Consider the following 20,000-nt stretch of genomic DNA (forward strand, 5'->3'; position numbering starts at 1 on the left):
CTAACCACTTTTGCAAGAGAGAATTTTGTGTAGGAAGACGGTGGAAACTTATTCCATGCTCCTTGCTAACAGATCGAGAATCATTCGAGCATCCAACAGCACAACAATACACCATTACGACGAAACAGTACAAGCGATCTATATGCACATAAAGTGAGTACTGAGTCTTACCCAAAATGGATAGCTTTATTTATATACCAAAAAGATTTCCGCAAGACCGGAAAAATCAGCCTGAAATTTTCGAAAAGGTGCGATAACACATTACTAGTTGCGAAAGGAACATGACGTGCATTGTAAATCGAGCTTAGTAGTTTACGAAATCGCAGTCATGGGATTTCCGTCTACTGACTTCGAAGCACCGCGCTAACTCGAAATATAATTCAATCACTACCTTAAAACTGTCGCAATATTAACATTAGAAGCGTTTAGAAGCTGACAATAATTATGCAATTAACTAAAATGACACCAATGAAGTCACAGGAGAACAGATCGGGCAATTTCAATGTTTATTTCAAGCTCGGAGCATATATGCACTCTTTACAGCTGTCGAACGTGATTTGACTTCTTTCACTATACTGAGAACAATTTTAGTAAACAAATGTCCAAACCAGGTGAATTTCATAATAATAAAAACAAAATAACGGGAGTAAATAATCCTATGTATTAAAAAACATACTTCGTCCGGCCAATGTTTCTAATGGTTTCTTAAGTTACGCTTTCATGTCCAAGTTTCCAATGAATATATCACAAGCGCAGAGGACTGCTTATAGGCATCTTTCCGTCTTAAATGTCGCAAATTTTTCTTACTGAGCTAAAATAACAAGGTCAACATCACTCAAAATCCCTAAAATCCCGCCTCTGTTCATCAAGTCTCTCGCACATGTTCCCCATATCATACGTCATAGACTCCGAAAGTGACCGCTGACACACCTATTCTGAGCCGCAATGCCAATAGCCTAAAACCACAGTAAAAACGTTTATTTGAAGTAAAAAAAAAAGGCCCAAATGGCAAAAAATGTGTCAAACATCAATATACTGGGTCTAAACTATAAGGAAAGAAATACTTGATTTTTGCCTTCAGTTCCCCTTTAAGCACGAGTTTAAAACTCGAAAATGGTATTGTGGAATTCCTTTACCGATAAAATTATGGTTACGTCACAAACGAAATGATTCTGAGAAAAAAAAAAGAATCCTTTATCCAGACGATTTTTCATAATTTTGAAAAACATCGGGCCGATTACCCAAATGTCATCCGTTATGTGCTTCTCTTTCCTTTTGCAGTATTTCTTTTATGTTGTTGAACAGTTTTAAGGGCTTATTACAATGTTTCATTCTTAATTCTTGGGCATTTTGGGAAAAGTAAGGAAAGGAAACCAACTTTTTTAGCGTCTAATCATTCTAGCACTGGGGCACTACTTGGGGACAAATCTAAACAGAAAATTAACAATTAACGCAATCAAGTCAAATGTTGAGGAGCATTAGTAACAACCATTTTGAATATGTTTATTTGACAGATAGCCCGTCAAACTCGCTTTTTGATCCGCTTTTCCAAGTAAATTAGTGTATACTGACGTCAATGGTTTCTCATTGGTCATCTTGGTCATTGGTCATCTCTATCTCACTGGCTCCGTGAGCTCGCCATTTTCCTTTTAGCTTTATTGCATACACCTACATGTCCTGAATCTCATGAAACCCTCGTATACCTACACGTTCTGCATTTCGTTCAACCCCGGCCCGTTTCTCAAAGGCGCCATCTTGAATTATGCCGAGTGGCCGCCATTTTGAATAAATTGGTTTAGCGCATCAATTGCATTTCATTAAATAGCCGCAATCTTGACTTATTCCGAGTGGCCGCTATTTTGAATGTATGAATAAAATTGGCCGACAACTAAATTTTTTTGACAACTCTTCATGTCAGGAAATGCGTTTCCACAGACTAAAAGTTTAGTTGTCGATAACGGATACTTTTGGCGGGAGCCTGGGAAAAAAGCAAACTTAAAAATCGCTTGCGTCGCTGGAAAATAGACTTAGTCATCGACAACTTGCTCACATTTAAGCGGGAGAAAGGGAGTTATCGATAACAATATGAGCTCGTTTGTCATCGATAACTTGAGTAGTTTTCCTTTTGAAAAGGAAAGCTGTTTTGTTGTCGACGGCTTGATTTTTCGCAATTTGCAGTCGATGACTTGATTCACAGCACACGCGATGTTTTGTCATCTATAACTTTTTCCTATCGACAGTTAAAAAGTTATCAATGAGTACTTGCCTAGTCTGTGGAGGTCCTCGCTGTGATGATCAGTGAAACATTTACAAATATTTCCAATATTCACAAATAGTTGGACCTTTGACACGAGAGAGCCACGTTTAAAAAAAAAAAGAGGATATTTACATACTGTCTGAGAAAAGTGATTATTATATAGATAGACTAGTTCAATTATTTTCCTTTCTTTTAGTGAATATACTAAATGACAAGAGCTGGCCATGTACTGTATACACCAAGCTACTGGAATCTACAAGTTAGAAATTTTTTTTTCGCGTTCATTGCATAGGGTTAAACGTCTCAGTTTCCCGTTAGAGCAACCATGACTGAACTGAAACCATTTGACTGGTTAACTATCTTGCCTTTTACTTGCAAATAAAGCTGTCAGCAATTATTGCATATCTTTTTTTATATTCATTTACACGCACAGCTGGCAGCTGATAGAAGCTAGTTTGTCTTCTGTGATGTTTAACTCGTGATGGAGCTTTATCGCAACATCCATTGGTGTAAAGTTGTACTTTTCATCTCGTTACTGCATAGTGTCTGGGGTGAGTCTGATTTTCATGTTTACTTATATATGGAAGCCTTCAAATACATAAGCTTGTGGGGGACATGAGAGGTGCTAGTTCGAAAATCGGCAATAAAAAATGCAAGGTGCTAGGTAGAAATTTTACAGAAAAACGGCTCTCCATAACAGGTAACGGAGAATCGAGGGAAAGTAACATAGGGCACAGGGAATCTCTAAAATCGGGAATTTGTAAAATTGAGAATCTCTAAGACGTATAATCTCTAAAAGGAATGTTGGCTCCCTTAGCAGAAGTTCCCTTATGGTCTTGAGCTGTACTGTGGAGCTAATTCACAATAACTTTTCGTCGGGCGTTTCTTTTGGTGCGTAGAATGCGAGGAGAAAAAAAAAACAGTTAAACGACCTCTTGAATATCCTCCCAGCGAAAACTGTAAGAAACTACCACAACTACAATTGTAGCTTTTTTTGCACTTATAATTACTAGCAAAAGGTAAAGGAAACTTAATTCCAACCATGTTGATTAAACCTTTGTCTGCTGGGTCAATAAATTTTCAGTAGTTTTCTGTCCATCTGGAACAGTCTTTGGGATGATTTGGCTTTATATCTGGTTTTCATAATTGTCGTTATCCACTGGACATCGCAGGAATACATGATTATTCGATAGATAGATTAGCGTGTTTTCGCTACCTGTTGTAATTATACTTTATCACTACAAATGCAAATTTCAAGGGTTGGTAAAGAAACTTATACACCAAGCTTACAAATTAATTTTAGCGCTCAGTACCTTGGGATTAAACGGCTGCCCCGAGGAACTATTGGACAGTTTGACATTTTAACCATGAGTCATTTTACGTTTGCATTGCAAATAAAGCTGCAAAACATTCAAGCGAGTGCAATTGTTACAAAACCTTCTTAATGTTCATTAGCACGCACAGCTGGCCGTTAAAGTTAAAAGTGGCTACTTTGTATTCACGTAAAGGTTTAATCTTGCGATAGCGCTTTGTCACGACATTCATTGGTTTAAACTTGTATTTTTCACCTCGTTACTGTATTGTGTCCGGCTGGGATGTGTTTGATTTCATCTTTAGTTAGTCATGATTATATATGGAAGCCTTTAAGTTCGGAAGCTTGTAGGGGACATGGAGCATGAGAGACGCCAGGTTCGAAAACGCGGTGGCGCAAGATGAGAATATGCGTGATGCGGATTATAAAATGCGAAAAAAATGCGAGTTAGAAAATAGGAGAAGCGAGGTAGAAAATGTATGATAAAACATGAAAGATCCTAGTTAGAAATGCGGCATAAAAAATGGGGGATGCAAGGAAGAAAATGTTAAATAAAAACAGCTGTCCCAAACAGGAAACGGGAAATCAAGGGAGAGAAACTAAGAGTGGAGAGTCTTTAAAGCGGAAATATTCTCAATTTTGGGATTTATTACAGAAAAAAGAAACAAAAAAACTTGAATATCTCCGGGACGAAAGAAGGCATTCAAAAATGGAAAAAACCATTCTTCATCATTTTGAAAGGCCTTTAAAAGAAAGGCACTTTAAAAATAAAGGCACTTGAAAACTAACGTAATACATAAGGAGGCACCTTCGAACACTACCTATTATCGTCCACTGTATTGCGAGCGAATGGAAAACGAAAAAAACCATTTCAGAGTCAACTGTCAATAGCCAGCGAATAGGAATCACCCTAAAATTAGAAGCCATCAATAAAACTTTGTCAGTTCAAGGTTAAAGAAGAGTTTTACTGATGTACTTTATTCCACTTTATCTCTGAAAACGAGATCATTCACATTTTGATGTATTTCGTTGAAACACGCCAGGTTGGCTTGGAAAAAGAATCGCCAAAATACGGCAATGCAACCAAGAAAGGACGAACTTCAACAAAGATCTGCTCCAACACTTAAATAACGTTTAGGTGCTTTCAACAAATTTCTGAATATACAAGCTAGTGAGATTTCCCCCTAATTTTACGAGAACTCATTGCAATTACATGTTTATAACTTTAGGGCAAAACGAAAAGCACTTGTTCGGTCGCATTTTAGAGCAAACAAACAAATCAACTTTTTCTTTATGTGCAAAAGAGTACAGATAATTGTTATTTAATTCTAGTTGACAATAAAAACTCGATTTTCATCTATGAACAAAGGAAAAACCCATTAAACCACCTTTTAAAATACGCATGCACTTTAAATAAGGCATCCGTAAAAGCAAGAAACGGTTTAGTGCCCAAGGAAAGAATTTGTGGAGTAACTTCTTCCACTAAGTATGAGCTATTACTGATATTCTGTTTTGTCGTTGTCGTTCTCTTTCGCTCTCCTCTCGTTTCTGTTCTAGACATAGGTCCTCCAGGCATCATGTAACCTTATCAGAGCTTCTAAAGATATGCCAAAAATTGCAATACGCAGAAAAAAGCAGCTTTAAGCAAATTAAGAATAAACACTCAGCTTTAAGTTTACATATCGCTGATGCTTGACTTGAATAACTGCGTAGAAACCTTTGTGGACCACAGATATATATCATGGTATGTCAAACTGGATTTGAACCAGCGAAAAATGCAGAAAGAAACATCTTCCAAACCGTTCTCCACCTGAACACGAAAAGTGCTGACTGTGTAAGAACTATAGTTGATGTAGTATTGCCGTGTAGTCGCGTCGAGCCACAGAAAGTGCGCGAAAAATGAAGCCTAGCTTATGTTCAGGTGATTTAACCTGGGTTAAGCCTGCAATCCAATAGAAAACCAGTACCTCGTTAGCGGTCATTAAAAACAAAAAAAAAAAAGCTGACCTCGTTGAGCTTTAAGTTTGAGCCCGCGTGTGGTCACGTGATACTGGTCAGCGGATACCTTGTTTTGACAGGTGTCAATTGATCAAAACATGTATATCCGATATCAAAGATGTATGCTGCAAACTAGCATGATGCAGGTCACATTGGCATACATGGCTGGGTGGACGGACGTACGAACGGTCCATGACGTCATGGCTATAAAAGCAAGATTTCTCGCATCGATGGGTTACCATATTTTCTTAACAATGGTGCTCAGCACGCGCGCGCCTTTGGAGGGCGCGGAGCTTTACTGTTACGGCCTCTTTCTTTATTCAATTATTGTGGCATGACATATAATCGGAAGCTGAACAGAAAGTGGGCAGCTACCGAGAAAAGACTAGTTTTCCGGCAGGCGGTTTTTTTTGCCCTCTCATTTCCCCCGTCGTTTTCGCCACTCGGCCCACACCTAGCCCTCGCTTTTCCAATATGGCGTCTGATACGTGATTCACGGCAACAACAACATCTACCGCCTGGGAGCAGGCTACTTCTGTGTTGTAACATAAACTTTAAGAATTTAACTTTTATCTTTCATAAACTATATATGAATAAAGTGGTCATCTTGTACGTGTGTATGTACTTTCCTTCCACTACATAGCGCACAGGTTACGTGTTATGCGCCCCGTGTGGCATTTTTCTTCTTGTAGCATTCAGAAAGTTCTACTGCGCTATGATAAAAATTATAACAACAATCTCATCTAGTGTTTGTTAACCTTCGTCTACTACATTAAAAAAAGTTAGTTCCAAACTATCACTGCCTAGAAACTTAGGTTATCTTATCTGGGAAAAGAATAAAATGCGTCCCGTTTTCCGCAGGGAGTTTTCAACCCCAACCTAAACTGCTTTATTCAAACGTAGGAGACTGTATTGATTGGGATCTTGGAATGGAGAACAGTTTAATCCCGGATGAAAGGATAACAGCCTCCAGTGCCTTCACGGGTGATCCAGCCCATTTTGGTAGATTGAATGACGTAAGAGGAGCATGGTGTACGTCTTGGAATCTCTTCATTCCTAACCCATACCTACAGATTGACCTTCAGTCAGCTCACATAATCTGTGCTGTGTCCACTCAAGGGAGTAAAACTAATTATTATTGGGTGAAGAAGTACACCTTACAGTCCTCCACAGACAGTAAAACATGGGCAGATTACAAAGAAAATGGACAAGTTAGGGTGAGTTACAAGCCTATATGTTTTTGATTTATCAAGTCGCAAAACTTTGAGCCTGTGGACAATTTAGTTTATACACGGTGTACTTATTTTTAATAACGTCATGCAGATTATAACAAGAGTGCGATTAACTTTTCATTCCAGTTTGATGTGCTTCAGCATATTTGGTTTTCAGGTGGAACTTAGTTATAAGGCTTTTTCTTCAAAACACGGATTAAATTAAAGAGAAAGTTAATAAAATTAACGCTAGGCGAAACCAACATTGCGTTTATCATGAAGAAAGTGAACCCTGTTCAATGATTTTCTCCAAAGAAGACTCCAACGAGAATACAGTCATTTGACCATCACTTCATTGCCTCAATTACGTTCGGATTTGTTCTTTTTAGTTGCACTCAGTGGATCAGCCTAATAATCTTAACCTAGTAGAGTGTTTGTTACGGATGTGTTTACCTTTACTGTTGAGTGTGTTTATTTGTTTTGCTATACGTCTCAATTATAATGTTAATAGTACTCAAAATTTTATGACACATGAGGTAAGAAAAAGAAAGAGACTGTTGACGTGATGTTCTCCTATCACAAAAACCACGAGTGATAACTTTTATTCCTTCTGTGTTTTTCTTTTTGCTATTCATTGGTATAATTTACATTTGAGAGGAGAGGATTTGTCAAGATGGAATATTAATGTTACCAGTTCATTTTTTAAATAAAACTGGCTGCTCTGCCGTCGGCTTGAAAAGCAGCGCAAAAAACGGATTCCAATCAACCAATGTGGGATATCATGAACTTGACACACTGATTTTTCCCAATTTCTCTGATAAAATTATCTGAAGAGATATTTGTGGACTAACTTGATTGCGACCAAAAAACCGACTATTTGTACTTTTCCTGTACTTTAGATTTTCCTTGGAAATAATGACAGGAATACAGCAAAGAAAAATGTTCTTAACAATGTACTAATAGCAAGGTGGCTGCGTTTTGTGGTGACCGAGAGCACCTTCTGGCGTTGTATGAGGACAGAGGTGTATGGAGTGAAACACAAACCAGGTAAAACGAGTCAGAATGATGACTTGTGCGATATGCATGGCGCTCCAGTGAGATCCAACAACAAAAAGATCGTTTTTTGGGACTTTTGTTGGTTGAACTCGTTTTCTCATTTCCCTCAAGTCTAGATGGTTTATCACCATCATTATCATCTTTTGACATTTTTACAATGACCAGATGATAAAGCAGGTGGAGGAGTTTCAAAGCTCAACAATGACGTCCAGTTACCCGCCACATACTGTAGGCGATTGCCATTAATGATAACAATGATAACAATAACAATAATAATATCATGGGTGACAAATTACGCCTTAATTTAAGCGCGAAATTTCAGCGTTAATTTATAATTTCACATGTGAAATTACAAAATTGCCATGGTAACATCTCTTGTATCTCGATCAGAGCCAAAGATGTCTAGATTTAAGACAGTGACCATTGAAGAAGTTACGAAATTAAAAGAAGCGGCAGAAACTTTAAATACGTGAAAGAGCACAATTAACTGGGTGAGAGTTTTTGAGAAGTGGTGTGACGAAAATAGCCTTGAGAAAAACCTGGAGATGATTCTTCCCGAGCAGTTGGATAAAGTACTCGTGCGATTTTACAATTACGGTTGTGAGCGTAATTTGTCACCCACGACATTAAAAGGTAATCAAATGGTTTTCTCGTGAAATTAGGAAATAATTTCACTTGCGTTTTGTCAAAATTCTGATAATTTCCCTCGCCTAAAGGATCGGGAAATTATCAGAATTTTGACAAAACGCGCGTGAAATTATTTCCTAATTTCACTCGTCGCCATTTGATTACACATACTAACAATAATAATAATAATAATAATAATAATAATAATAATAATAATAGTAACAGTAATAATAATAATAATAATAATAATAATAATAATAATCATAATAATGATAATAATAATACTAATAATAGCAACAACTGCGTTTTGAATTGCGAGAGAGACCAATTATTTATAACGGAGCTCCGCGCGGAGCACCATAGCTAAGAAAATATGGTAACCCATCGATGTGAGAAAATTTTGTTTTATAGCCATGACGTCATGAACGTCTGTACATACGTGCGTACGTACGAACGTCCGTCCGCCCCTCCATGTATGCCAATGTGACCAGTATCAGGTAACCATATCACGGGCTCAAGTTTAGAGCTCATCGAGGAGGCAATACTGCAGTTTACACTATTGCTAATTTACAGCATACATCTTTGATATTGGACATCAATGTTATGGTCAATTGACACCTGTCAAAACAAGGTATCAGGTGACCAGTTTCACCTGACCATATCGCGGGCTCAAGTTAGACCTTATCGAGGTCAGCTGTTTTTTGAAGTTGACCGCTGACCCGGGACTGGTTGTTGATTAGATCACAGGCTCAAGCCAGGTCAGACACTCACACACATCTGAACGAGGCTTAATTTTTCGCGCTCTTTCTGTGGCTCGACGCCACATAATTGGAGATGCAAAGGTAGCTGTAATACTGAAATGCGGACAAATGAGAGAGAAAGAGCTTGGAAGTATAAGAGAATGTATTACCTGCAGGTCCAAAATGAAGCTCTTTTGTTTTCAGCACAGGAGCAAGCTCCACGGACAAACTTGCTGTTCTACATTGTAGATTAGCTATGGATGTCAGAAAACCTTATAAAATCAGGATGAAAAATAGTTCGGACCTAATGAAGAAATGACATATAATTATAAAGGCAGTTAGTGCGGATACAAGGCGATAATTTTTGGGATCATCTTTTGCACCTGATCTGCGAAGAGGGATGACTTTCACTTTTTTTCGATTCTGGAGGGATAAGATTTTGTTGGATAGTCAAATTAAATATGACGGAATGTGGGGGAGCTAGAACATCGGCCCCTTCTTTAAGTAGCCGAGATGGGCTCTGGTAAACCTTCCTTACTTTGTTTTTTAAGCGTATTTATGGTATTGATGATGATCACGATAATGATAAAGATAAGGATAATGCTGAGATTGGGTGATAACAAGATGCCGTTTAAATTCCTAACGTAGAGAACATTGTGACTGGGAAGAGAACCACCCAATCCTCCATCTACAGTGACAACTACTCTAATGGTACATCAGACAAAGCAGTAGATGGGAATCCTGACCAGAAATTTAACAATGGATACTGCTCACGTACTTTAGAAGATAATCCAAGCTGGTGGCGAGTGGATTTAGGATACCCTGTTCAGGTCTTTGAAGTGCGCATCGTCATTGGGAATTTGCACTTGTCTGAAGGGTCAAACGTTACAAACAATCACGTCTACAAGATAACATTGGGTAAGACAATTACTTCCAAATATCTGTAGTTGAAAAGTAGTGAGCTTTGCCGTAAATTCAAGAACAAGAGTCTCTTTAAGCTTGACAGGTACAGATTTTAAAAGCTGTTAGTGTGCTCCAATTAAGAATTTGTTCATGCTTGGCGTAGGTTTATCGAGTTGTGGAGGTTATTAGAGCACGATAGTAGCGTAAGAGTTGCTCGAAGAGATAGCGAAGAACAACTTTCGCTTCTTGAGTGCTCTCTGAAGTTCTCAAGTGCATCCACAACTTGACTATACGCACAGATGAAGGCCTGAGCCACTTCTTTTATAACATATCGACAGGAAAAGCCGCTTCAAAAATTAAATTAAAAATTCTCCTAATGGGAAACAGAAAAAAAAAAACATTTTATTGTCTAGTTGAAAACAAGCCACCTTGAGAAACAAGTGCTTTGAAATTGGTGTCAAAAGTGCCCAGAACGTTTGCCATGTTTGCAAAATAACTGACTATCGATAAAACTAAAGTGGGAAAATATGTAATTAATCGAAAAAAGTGACAAGTTAAAAAAAAGAAAACGATATTGTTCTTGCTCAGTTTGCGCGTTTGAAAACAACATCCCCACTGGGGATTGTGCTGTTGCTGAAAATGGGATAGTTTGTGTGTTCAGCAAAAGTCTTTAAATTGAATAGCAAATTGCAACCGAATGATTCTATACAAGTGTTTTTAAGCACAAAAACGTTAAGACAGAGCCATTTTTGAGCCTGACAACCCTCCTCTGTAGTTACCAAAAAGCACCCCTTACCATTTCTTCACAGCCACAAAATCCCGACCTCCAACTTTCATTTCACATAATAAACAATAGGGGTCAACTCGTGATTTTAAAGTTTTTGCAATTTTATCACTCCCCTCCCCCGTGAAAAAAATTGTACCTTTTTCTGTTGCACTATGGGATATTCACTATGGAGACTGTAGGATTAGGCATTGCATGCTGGGATCGATAGGTCGGCCATCTTGAATAAACCTCGTGCAAGTTTGCGTTACTCGATCGAAGTCTCCTTTCTTCTTCGCCTGATACTATATGGTGGGAGCGGTCTTGACCCCTCCAACGCCGTAAAACAGAATGGCAGACCAACCCGGAGATGCTCTTGCAGTTGAAAATCCGCCTCCACCCGTTAATTTGCCTATACAGCCTGAAAACTCTCTCCCGCTCCCGAGCAAGTTCCAAGGTGCAAACAACCCGAATCAAGCAGACATGTGGCCCAAATGGCTTCGACATTTTGAGCGCTATCGGATCGCTTCTGGCCTTCAAAACAAATCAAACCAGGAACAGGTTGGAACATTTCCTTATGCAATGGGGATTGTGCGGATGACATCGTCAAAACGTTAAGCATAAACGAAGCAATCGCTTCCTTCGACGACGTCAAAACTGCCCTAAATGGCTATTTTGCAGCTCGCCGCAATATTGTCGTCGAACGAGCTCGGTTCAATCGACGAAGACAAAACTCCGGTGAATCCGTGGACACCTTTATTCAAGATTTATACCGCCTGGCCGAAAATTGTGATTACGGAACTCTGAAAGATGAACTTATAAGAGACAGAATTATTGTTGGGGTCCTCGATGATACACTGTCCGACCGCCTACAAGCTAAATCTGACCTCACTCTCTCGGACGCTGCTCGCATAAGCCGACAAGCCGAAGCAAGAAAACAAAATCCTTTGGTTTTTCTTAATTTCGATGATAAATAGCCCTGTTTCGTTGTTGAGTAGTGGACTTAAGAAGATGGCTCCATTGAAATAATTTCTTCTGCACCGTCCACTTTCTCGCTTCGATACATCATTGTTTCTACCTTGTTCAGTTTGTCGTAGAGACAACTGTTCCATTACCATTTTTTTTTTGGTCTTTTGCTGCAAGATACATGTGTTTCGCACTGCCATCGAATAAATCTTCTAAGGCATTTCGATTTGAAAAAATCGGAAAAGTAATTTAACTTGAAAAACATAAGGTCCACACATGACAAAATGATTGCATGATGCACAAAACGTATGCGCAATAACAATATGTGGTCACTCCTTAGTTTGGCCGCAAAATTTAAAAATTAGACCAGAGGTACTTACCTTACAATTCTCTGAAGATATGCAGGACATTATGGGATAATTATGCATACTTCCTAGGTAGCTAAAGGTCAGCTGTCACACTTCAAAGCCATTCAAATGCAAATCACCAGACGTGTATATAACCCCAGGAGAGAAACGGATAAGCAGTTCTTCCTAGAGTTGAAGACAATTTTCGCGCAGGCCCGATTCCACGGGCGGGAGCAACAACTAGTTGTAGACTGAACAGGGAGGGTAGCATTATCCCATAATGCTCCGCATATCTTCAGAGAATTACAATTACACTTCAAGGTAAGTACCTCTTTGCCTAATTTTTAAATTCTTTGAAGATCAGCGGAGCATTATGGGATAATTATGCGAATGGAAAGAACCCGTGCCACAGTATACAAATCTTGACTTTCTTACTTTGAGGGCTCACAAACTTCACATAATGAGTCCATTAACTCGACTTATATGGGAAGATATTTTAATGGGACATTAATATGATAACCTCTAAGATTATATTTACGAAAAGTGTGCTCATTCGACCAGTCAGCCACACGAAGAATGTCAACGACTGGAATACCCTTAACGTATTTATGTGTAACAGAGACACCTCGAACACTATGAGGCTTGACTACGCAAATATCAATACTCGCAGCGGTCAGACTTGATCCATCTTGCTACTTTTCCTGTGGACACAACCTTGTGTGGCTTGATGATTTAAATAAACAGTCGACTTTCCTCAGAACTCGTAGATTTCCTTCTTCTATACGCGACATATACTCTGCTAATGTAGCTACAGGGCTTAAAGAAACATCTTCCAGTAAAGAGAGAAACTCTACTTTACGAGTGGATTTCCCAGGCCTAGATGTCTTCAAACGCTCAGATACAATAAAAATTAAGGAATCAACCGATTTTTTCGAACGATTAATTTCTAACTCACATAAAGTCTGTTCTCTTAAGGCTGATAACAACGCACAAAGCATCACCGTTTTAAGTGTTAATGACATAAGAATTAGCTGATCCAAAGGAAACAGAGTCTTTAAGTAGCTGGTTACCTTAGAAACATCCCAAGTTGATGAATAACGCGGACTCGGGGTCGAAGATTCAACACTCCCTTTAGTAGTCTGGTAACAAGAAAATGTGAGCCAACAGCGACATTATTTACATTACACAAGTGGAGGACAAAGCTGAGCCATAAGTATTAACGGTACTGTAACTTTTCTCATCAGCAAAGCAATCAGCAAGAAAATTGTCAACCTCATTTATAGATGCATGAAGAACATCAATTTGCTTTTGTGTACACCTGCTACTCCACGTTTTCCAAACGGTATTATACTCTTTGTCAGTCCCGATAAAGCAAGATGCATTCATGACTCTGATTGCCTCAATCCTTTTGCAGAGAGGGATTGCCGGATAATGTCCACCCTGCCATGTAAACACTGTGGAAACGCGGTCCCCAGAAAGCGTCTGAAATTAAGGAAATCGAAGAGTTGTGTACATCTTACAACTTAGTCGATATCTGGCGTCACTTAAACCCTCTCCTCGAATCGTACACTTGGAGAAATAAGTCTCACAAGATGCAGTGCAGATTAGACTTCTTTCTAATCTCGGAAGAGCTCACAAATGTAGATGCGACGTGTAAAGTTTTCCATGCGCCCGAAACGGATCATTCTGCAATTTCGTTACACTTGCAGGCTAGATTTAATAAACAACGCCGAGGCCCAGGGTTTTGGAAATTTAATAGCTCTCTACTTAAAGATGACAATTATGTTAACGCTCTACGCAAAAACATTGATTTGTTCAAGGCCAAGTATGAAAACGTTGAAGATAAAGGTTTGAAATGGGATCTTATAAAAATGGAGATTAGGGGTTTCACTGTAAAATATGCCAAAACGAAAGCAAAAAGACGTAAAAACGAAGAACTGACACTCCAAAATAAAATAAACGAACTTCTGCTAAGTCTAGAAAGAAATCCTAACAATAACCATGCCCAAAACGAACTGCTCGCAGCAAAATTACGTTTGCAAAAATTATGCACTTCAAAGTAAAAGGCGCGATCCTCAGGAGCAAGGTAAGGTGGTATGAAGAAGGTGAATGTAACACGAGATATTTGTTCGGCCTAGAAAACCGTGCCCAAACCAAAAAAGCCATTAACAAGCTGAAAATAAACAATGACGCATACATTTATGATCAACTAGCCATCCTAGACAAGCAAAAAAAGTTCTACGAGTCAATCTATCAATCCAAAGAAAGTGATGAAGACATCCCCCAGGGTAGTAACTTCCTGAAAGCCGAATTAGTAACACCTTTATCACCTGAAGATCAAAAACTATGTGACGGGCCAATTACAGATGCCGAATGTCTAAGCGCAGTAAAAGATTTCAAAAAATGCAAAGCACCAGGTACAGACGGTTTCCCAGCTGAATTTCACCAATTTTTCTGGCTCGAGCTGCGAACCGAAATGTTAGCTAGTTTCCACTTCGCCTTTCAGTCCGGCTCTCTGTCGATTAGTCAACGGCGCGGGGTAATCTCTCTCATTCCCAAAAAGAACAAAGACAAATCCATACTTGAAAATCTACGCCCGCTCTCGTTATTGAATGTAGACTATAAAATACTTACCAAAGTCGTTGCCAAAAGAATAGAAAAAACCTTGCCCAAAATCATTAATCCTGATCAAACCGGATATGTAAAAGGCCACTATATAGGCGAAAACATCAGATTAATCCAAGATGTCATGTTTCTCACTAAGCGCTTAAATATGCCCGGAATTGCATTTTTTTTTGATTTCCAAAAAGCTTTTGATACAATAAAATGGAACTATCTATTATCCACGCTTCGACTGTTCAATTTTGGCCTAGATATTCAAAGATGGATAGAAGTCATCTACCACAATGTATCTAGCTGTGTCCTAAACAATGGTCACGCGTCACCTTTTTTTCAATTGCACCGAGGCGTCAGGCAAGGATGCCCCTTATTGGTATTGAGCTTCTCGCAAGGGCTTTGAAAAGCAACAATGACATAAAAGGCATTACCCTTGGCGGAAAGGAAATAAAAGTCACCCAATTCGCTGATGATACTACAGTATTCGTTAACGACCATCAATCTGTTATTAACCTTTTGAAGCTTCTAAGTGAATTTAAACACACCTCGGGTCTAGAAGTAAACACAAGTAAAACAGAGGCGATGTGGCTTGGAGCTTGAGAAACAAAACTGATACCCCATATAATTTCAAATGGCCTCAAGAACCGATTCAAGCTCTCGGCAAATAAGCTGAATTTTGGAGAGAAACTTATCAAATTGAAAAATACGCTTAAGAATTGGAAAAGAAGGAAGCTTACCCTCTATGGCAGAATCAAAATAGTGAAAACCCTAGGTTTGTCGAAGCTAATTTATAACACTTCTGTGCTCGAGATCCCCGATTGTTACGTCAAAGAAGTAAAGAAACTATCTTTCGATTCTATATGGGAAGGAAAACCAGCCAAAGTAAAAAGAAAGACCATAATAAGTGACATAAGTCAAGGAGGGTTGAGAATGATGGATTTTGAAATCATGAATAACGCGCTGAAAATTGCTTGGATCAAGAGAATCACCGAAAACGTTCAACCAGCATGGAAAATAATACTAGAGTTCACCGCTGCCAAATATGGAGGTTTATCCTTTCTAACCAAATGTCAATACGATATCAAGCATTTCAACGTTGACAACCTTCCAACTTTTTACCACACGCTACTTAAGTATTGGCATGATACAATGCTGACAAATTCTCGGAGGACCAATGCATTCACAACAAAATCATCTGGAATAATAGTCGCATCCTGATTGGAGACCGGCCAGTTTTTTTCAAACCCTTATTTGAGGCTAAGATTATACGTATTAAACAATTTTAAAAAGAAGACGACACCTTCTTCTCACTGGACGAGCTCATTCGCAAAGTGAACATCAGTATTCCCTTTACACTGTATTATGGCCTCGTCGCTGTCAGAATTCTAAATTACGGTTTCTCCAAAGAAAGCATCCATAAGGTGTACACGTTGCCTTTCCTAATAACCAAAGACTCGAAATTAATTGCTTTCCAGTATAAAATAATACACCACATCTTACCTACCAAATCCAGCCTTTTTCGAGCTGACATTACTGATAGCGACATTTGTTCCCTATGCGCTACCGAAAAGCAAACAATAAACCACCTACTGTACCACTGTACTGTATCTAAGGCTTTCGGGGATAGATTCACCAGCTCGTGGTACCAGAAATTCAAACAAGTGGTCAATTTAAATGAATCTAACATCCTATACGGTTGGCATAATAACATCAAAAATAAACAGGCACTTAATGTCACTCTTCTTATTGCAAAATTCCATATCTTCGCAACAAGTTCATGTGATGGCAACTTATGTTTTGAAGGCTTTCTTCTCCGCCTCCAAGATAAACTCGATGTCTTAAAGCAAAGTTATATTGCCCAAAGAAAGCTACATAAACTCTTAAATATCTGGGGAAAACTACTATAAACTACTATAAATGTCACTTCGCTTCGTCCTTTTCTTTCCACTCTCGTTCATTGTAACTCTTTTCTTTAAGCCAGCCGTAGTCTTGTTTGTAGCTGTTTTTTATTTACGTTTTAAAACATGTTATTAAAGATAATTGTTACCATTCTGTAAATAGTGTAATGCAAGTAGTGCAGTATTGTTCCGTAAGCACCGTTAGTTGTGTTAACTGTGGTAGAAATGTTATTAATTGTTTCCAAGTAGTGTTAGTATTTAATTGTAATAAGGGTTAGTGTAAGAGTTAGTGTATAATAACAAAAAAAAAAAAAATGTAAACACTATCCCAAATCGGATGAACGTGGTTGCCATGAGGAAGAGTTAAGAGGTCATCAGTGTGGTTAAGCAGAATTGGATGAGCTATGGCAAGCTGCAAGAGCATGGCATACCATGGTTGCGTCGACCATGTCGGGGCTATAAGAAGTACCAAAGCAAGATCATTACGAATCTTAGGTAACACCCGAGTTAGCAGACTAAAAGGAGGAAATGCACAGAATTTGTAATTAGACCAGCTGATACTAAAAACATCAACAGCTAATACTCCTGGCTCTGGATGCCCCGAAACAAACCGATCTAACTTAGCATTCAACCGAGAGGCATTGCAGACTGCACCCCAGCCTGCAAGCCTTGCATCACACTCCATATAAACATCAACAGGGTGGTTTCCAAACATGAAACCATTCAAATGAGAAACATTCTCAATCACCCATCGCAAATCTGACAATGCACAAGGGCTAAGTCGAATATTTTGATCAAAATCAGGATTCATAGACAAAGCTCGATAGATCTGTAGTGAAGCTTCAAAAATTTCATAGCTGGGAAAGCTGACACTAGTAAACCAATGACATGTGCAACCTCCCTGACAGAGGGATAAGAACAGGCTACGGGGCTTTTGCAGGCACACAAAATCTTGTCAACCTTGTCTGTAGGGAGAGAAAGCGTCATAGAAATCGTATCAACAACGAATCCCAGGTTAGGAATTCGTGTGACTGGAATAAGCTGGGATTTATTAACGTTGGCGACAAATCTCAAGCTTTGTAGTAAATTTCGCAGGAAAAAGAGTTGAGACAAACACTCTACTGCAGAACTGCCAATCAATAAGATATCATCTAAAAGTATGACCACCCTGTATCCATTTACCCGTAAACGAGAAATAACGGGTTTCAAAACCTTAGTGAAGACTCTAGGACCAAACGGCAAACATGTAAACTGATATGTTAGATTCACCCATTTGAATCTCAAAATTTTGCGGCGAGGTTTAAAAATGGGGATGCTAAATAAATCATCTTTAAGGTCAATTGAAACCAAAAAATCCCCATTGGCAATGGCATGCAAAGCCGTGTTGATGTTTTCCATTTTGATTTGGATTTTCTGAACAAAAAGATTCTATGGTTCAAGTTGATAACTGGACGCATATCACCAGTTTTCATGGGAACTAAAAATATGTTTGAAAGAAACTCATTTGAACAAGAAGAAAATTCCTTGATAGCACCTTGGGATTTCAGCGTAACAATCTCATCATCAATTGTTTCTCAAAATCACTGAAAGGAGGGGTTTTGGAGCTCCTATGCGCTCAGGTATGCTATCAAATTCCAAATTACAGCCTGTTACAGTTTCCAGCACCCAAGGACTGCTGGTGAGTTTACGCCAGTTTTCAAGATAATATTGCAGGTTACCTACATAAACTTTAGGTATCTGATTCAGGCCTTGTCTGTTTGAACCTTGAAATTCTTGATTGATGAATTTGTTGCACTGTTTCCCCTCCGATCCTGGTACTGCTGCTTGCTATAGACTCTTTACCCTAAAATAGGACCTCTCATTCCACGCCGTCCCAACTGAAGGTTGTTGTTGCTCTTATGTTCAGGTATATAACGCCTAGTTGTACTAACCCTAACCAGGGTAATCCTCGAAATAGTATTCAGTTCACTGATATCTTTGATGTGTTTAGGTAATTCATTACCGAACAGAAATGTAGTGACTGGATTAGATTTACTGCAAACGGACTGATATGCAGAAGCAATATCAGGTTTGAAAAACTCTAATCTTGAGAGAAGACAAATAAGATGCATGCCCAATTAAAGTAACAGCATCAGCTATCACCGGTAAAAATTTCCATGGGCTGAATTGCCTTGTTCTCCGCTTTTGCTCTGGCAACGGTGTCGAACAACAACATTGGCTATGCGGACTTGATTTTATTTTCTGAGCTTCTTGCAGAACAAGATTTCTAGTCCTGGTTGCACGTGGCAACGCATAAAACCTTGCAGTTTTCCGGAGTTCTATATTTATCTTGCAATTCCTTCAACTTAGAATCCAAAGGCTTCATGCGTTCAGCTATCATGATGTCACAACCTTCGGACCAAAACACTCTTTCTCCTCGAATATCGAGGGCAAAGTGTCTCGCTGGATTCCAGCGTTAAAGAAATGTCGCTTTGAGCGGCAGGGCCTCCCTCCGCTAAAACATTAGCTGTAGGATCAAAACCCGTGTCGGGTAAGCGAGTGGAGGTTCCAGATTCTGGAACCGACAGGCGTGTCTCTTATCGAACCGAGACCTTCTGGCTTAACGTCGACAAAGCGGATTCCAAGATTTCGCGAATTATCGATTGTCAATGTCAAATTCCACATCGACTCATCCGTAGCAACATGCAAGCTCGGTTCGAGCGGAAACAATTTCGTCGCCGAATCTTTACTCATTTTCACCGAGACCAAGGCGGCCGTGTGTCCTACAGTTGTGCCTACCCGCTATCAGATACTCAGTGCGGCACTGAAGAAGAAACCAAAAATAAACAAGCGTGAACAAGAGAAAAATTGTCGAAATCAAAATAAACCGACTCACTGGCCTGTTGTATCACGAAAAGGAAAACTGATTGGCCGATTCTCTCCTGAGGTTATATACACGTCCGCTGATTTGCATTTGAATGGCTTTGCAGTGTGACCGCTGACCTCTAGCTACCTAGGAAGTATGCATAATTATCCCATAATGTGGAGCACATCGAAAGAGAATATCTATTAACTTTTAATGGTTTAAAGTTAACCTTTGAAAGAATCGAATTTTTTTATTAATAAAGAGCTAATTTTTAAAGCGTCATCTTGCGAGTTCACGAAATTAACTCAGAAATACAGAAATAAAGAGGCTTTTTCACTTGAATTGCAGGTGACAGCTTCAGTGTAACAAATAATTCCATTTGTGCGAGATGGGATGGTTTATTTGAACTGGAAACATCACTTGTGTGTCACATGAATCCACCGAGGAGTGGCAGATATGTT

The 20,000-nt window shown here is 39.0% G+C and overlaps 1 protein-coding gene across 1 annotated transcript in view; it reads left to right on the top strand.

Moving 5' to 3' along the window:
• LOC138030368 (uncharacterized) overlaps window positions 1–20,000 on the top strand; it is a 61,761-nt gene that overhangs the window by 3,776 nt on the left and 37,985 nt on the right. The window contains exons 2-6 of the mRNA XM_068878289.1: window positions 2,691–2,808; window positions 6,471–6,784; window positions 7,678–7,825; window positions 9,850–10,119; window positions 19,888–20,000. The exon at window positions 19,888–20,000 is cut by the window's right edge and continues 61 nt beyond it. Coding sequence (XP_068734390.1) covers window positions 2,739–2,808; window positions 6,471–6,784; window positions 7,678–7,825; window positions 9,850–10,119; window positions 19,888–20,000 — 915 coding nt within the window. The 5' untranslated portion in view covers window positions 2,691–2,738. The remainder of the gene's footprint in view (window positions 1–2,690; window positions 2,809–6,470; window positions 6,785–7,677; window positions 7,826–9,849; window positions 10,120–19,887) is intronic.

The sequence above is a fragment of the Montipora capricornis genome, chromosome 13 (assembly GCF_036669925.1).
Source record: "Montipora capricornis isolate CH-2021 chromosome 13, ASM3666992v2, whole genome shotgun sequence".
Classification (NCBI taxonomy): Eukaryota; Metazoa; Cnidaria; class Anthozoa; order Scleractinia; family Acroporidae; genus Montipora; species Montipora capricornis.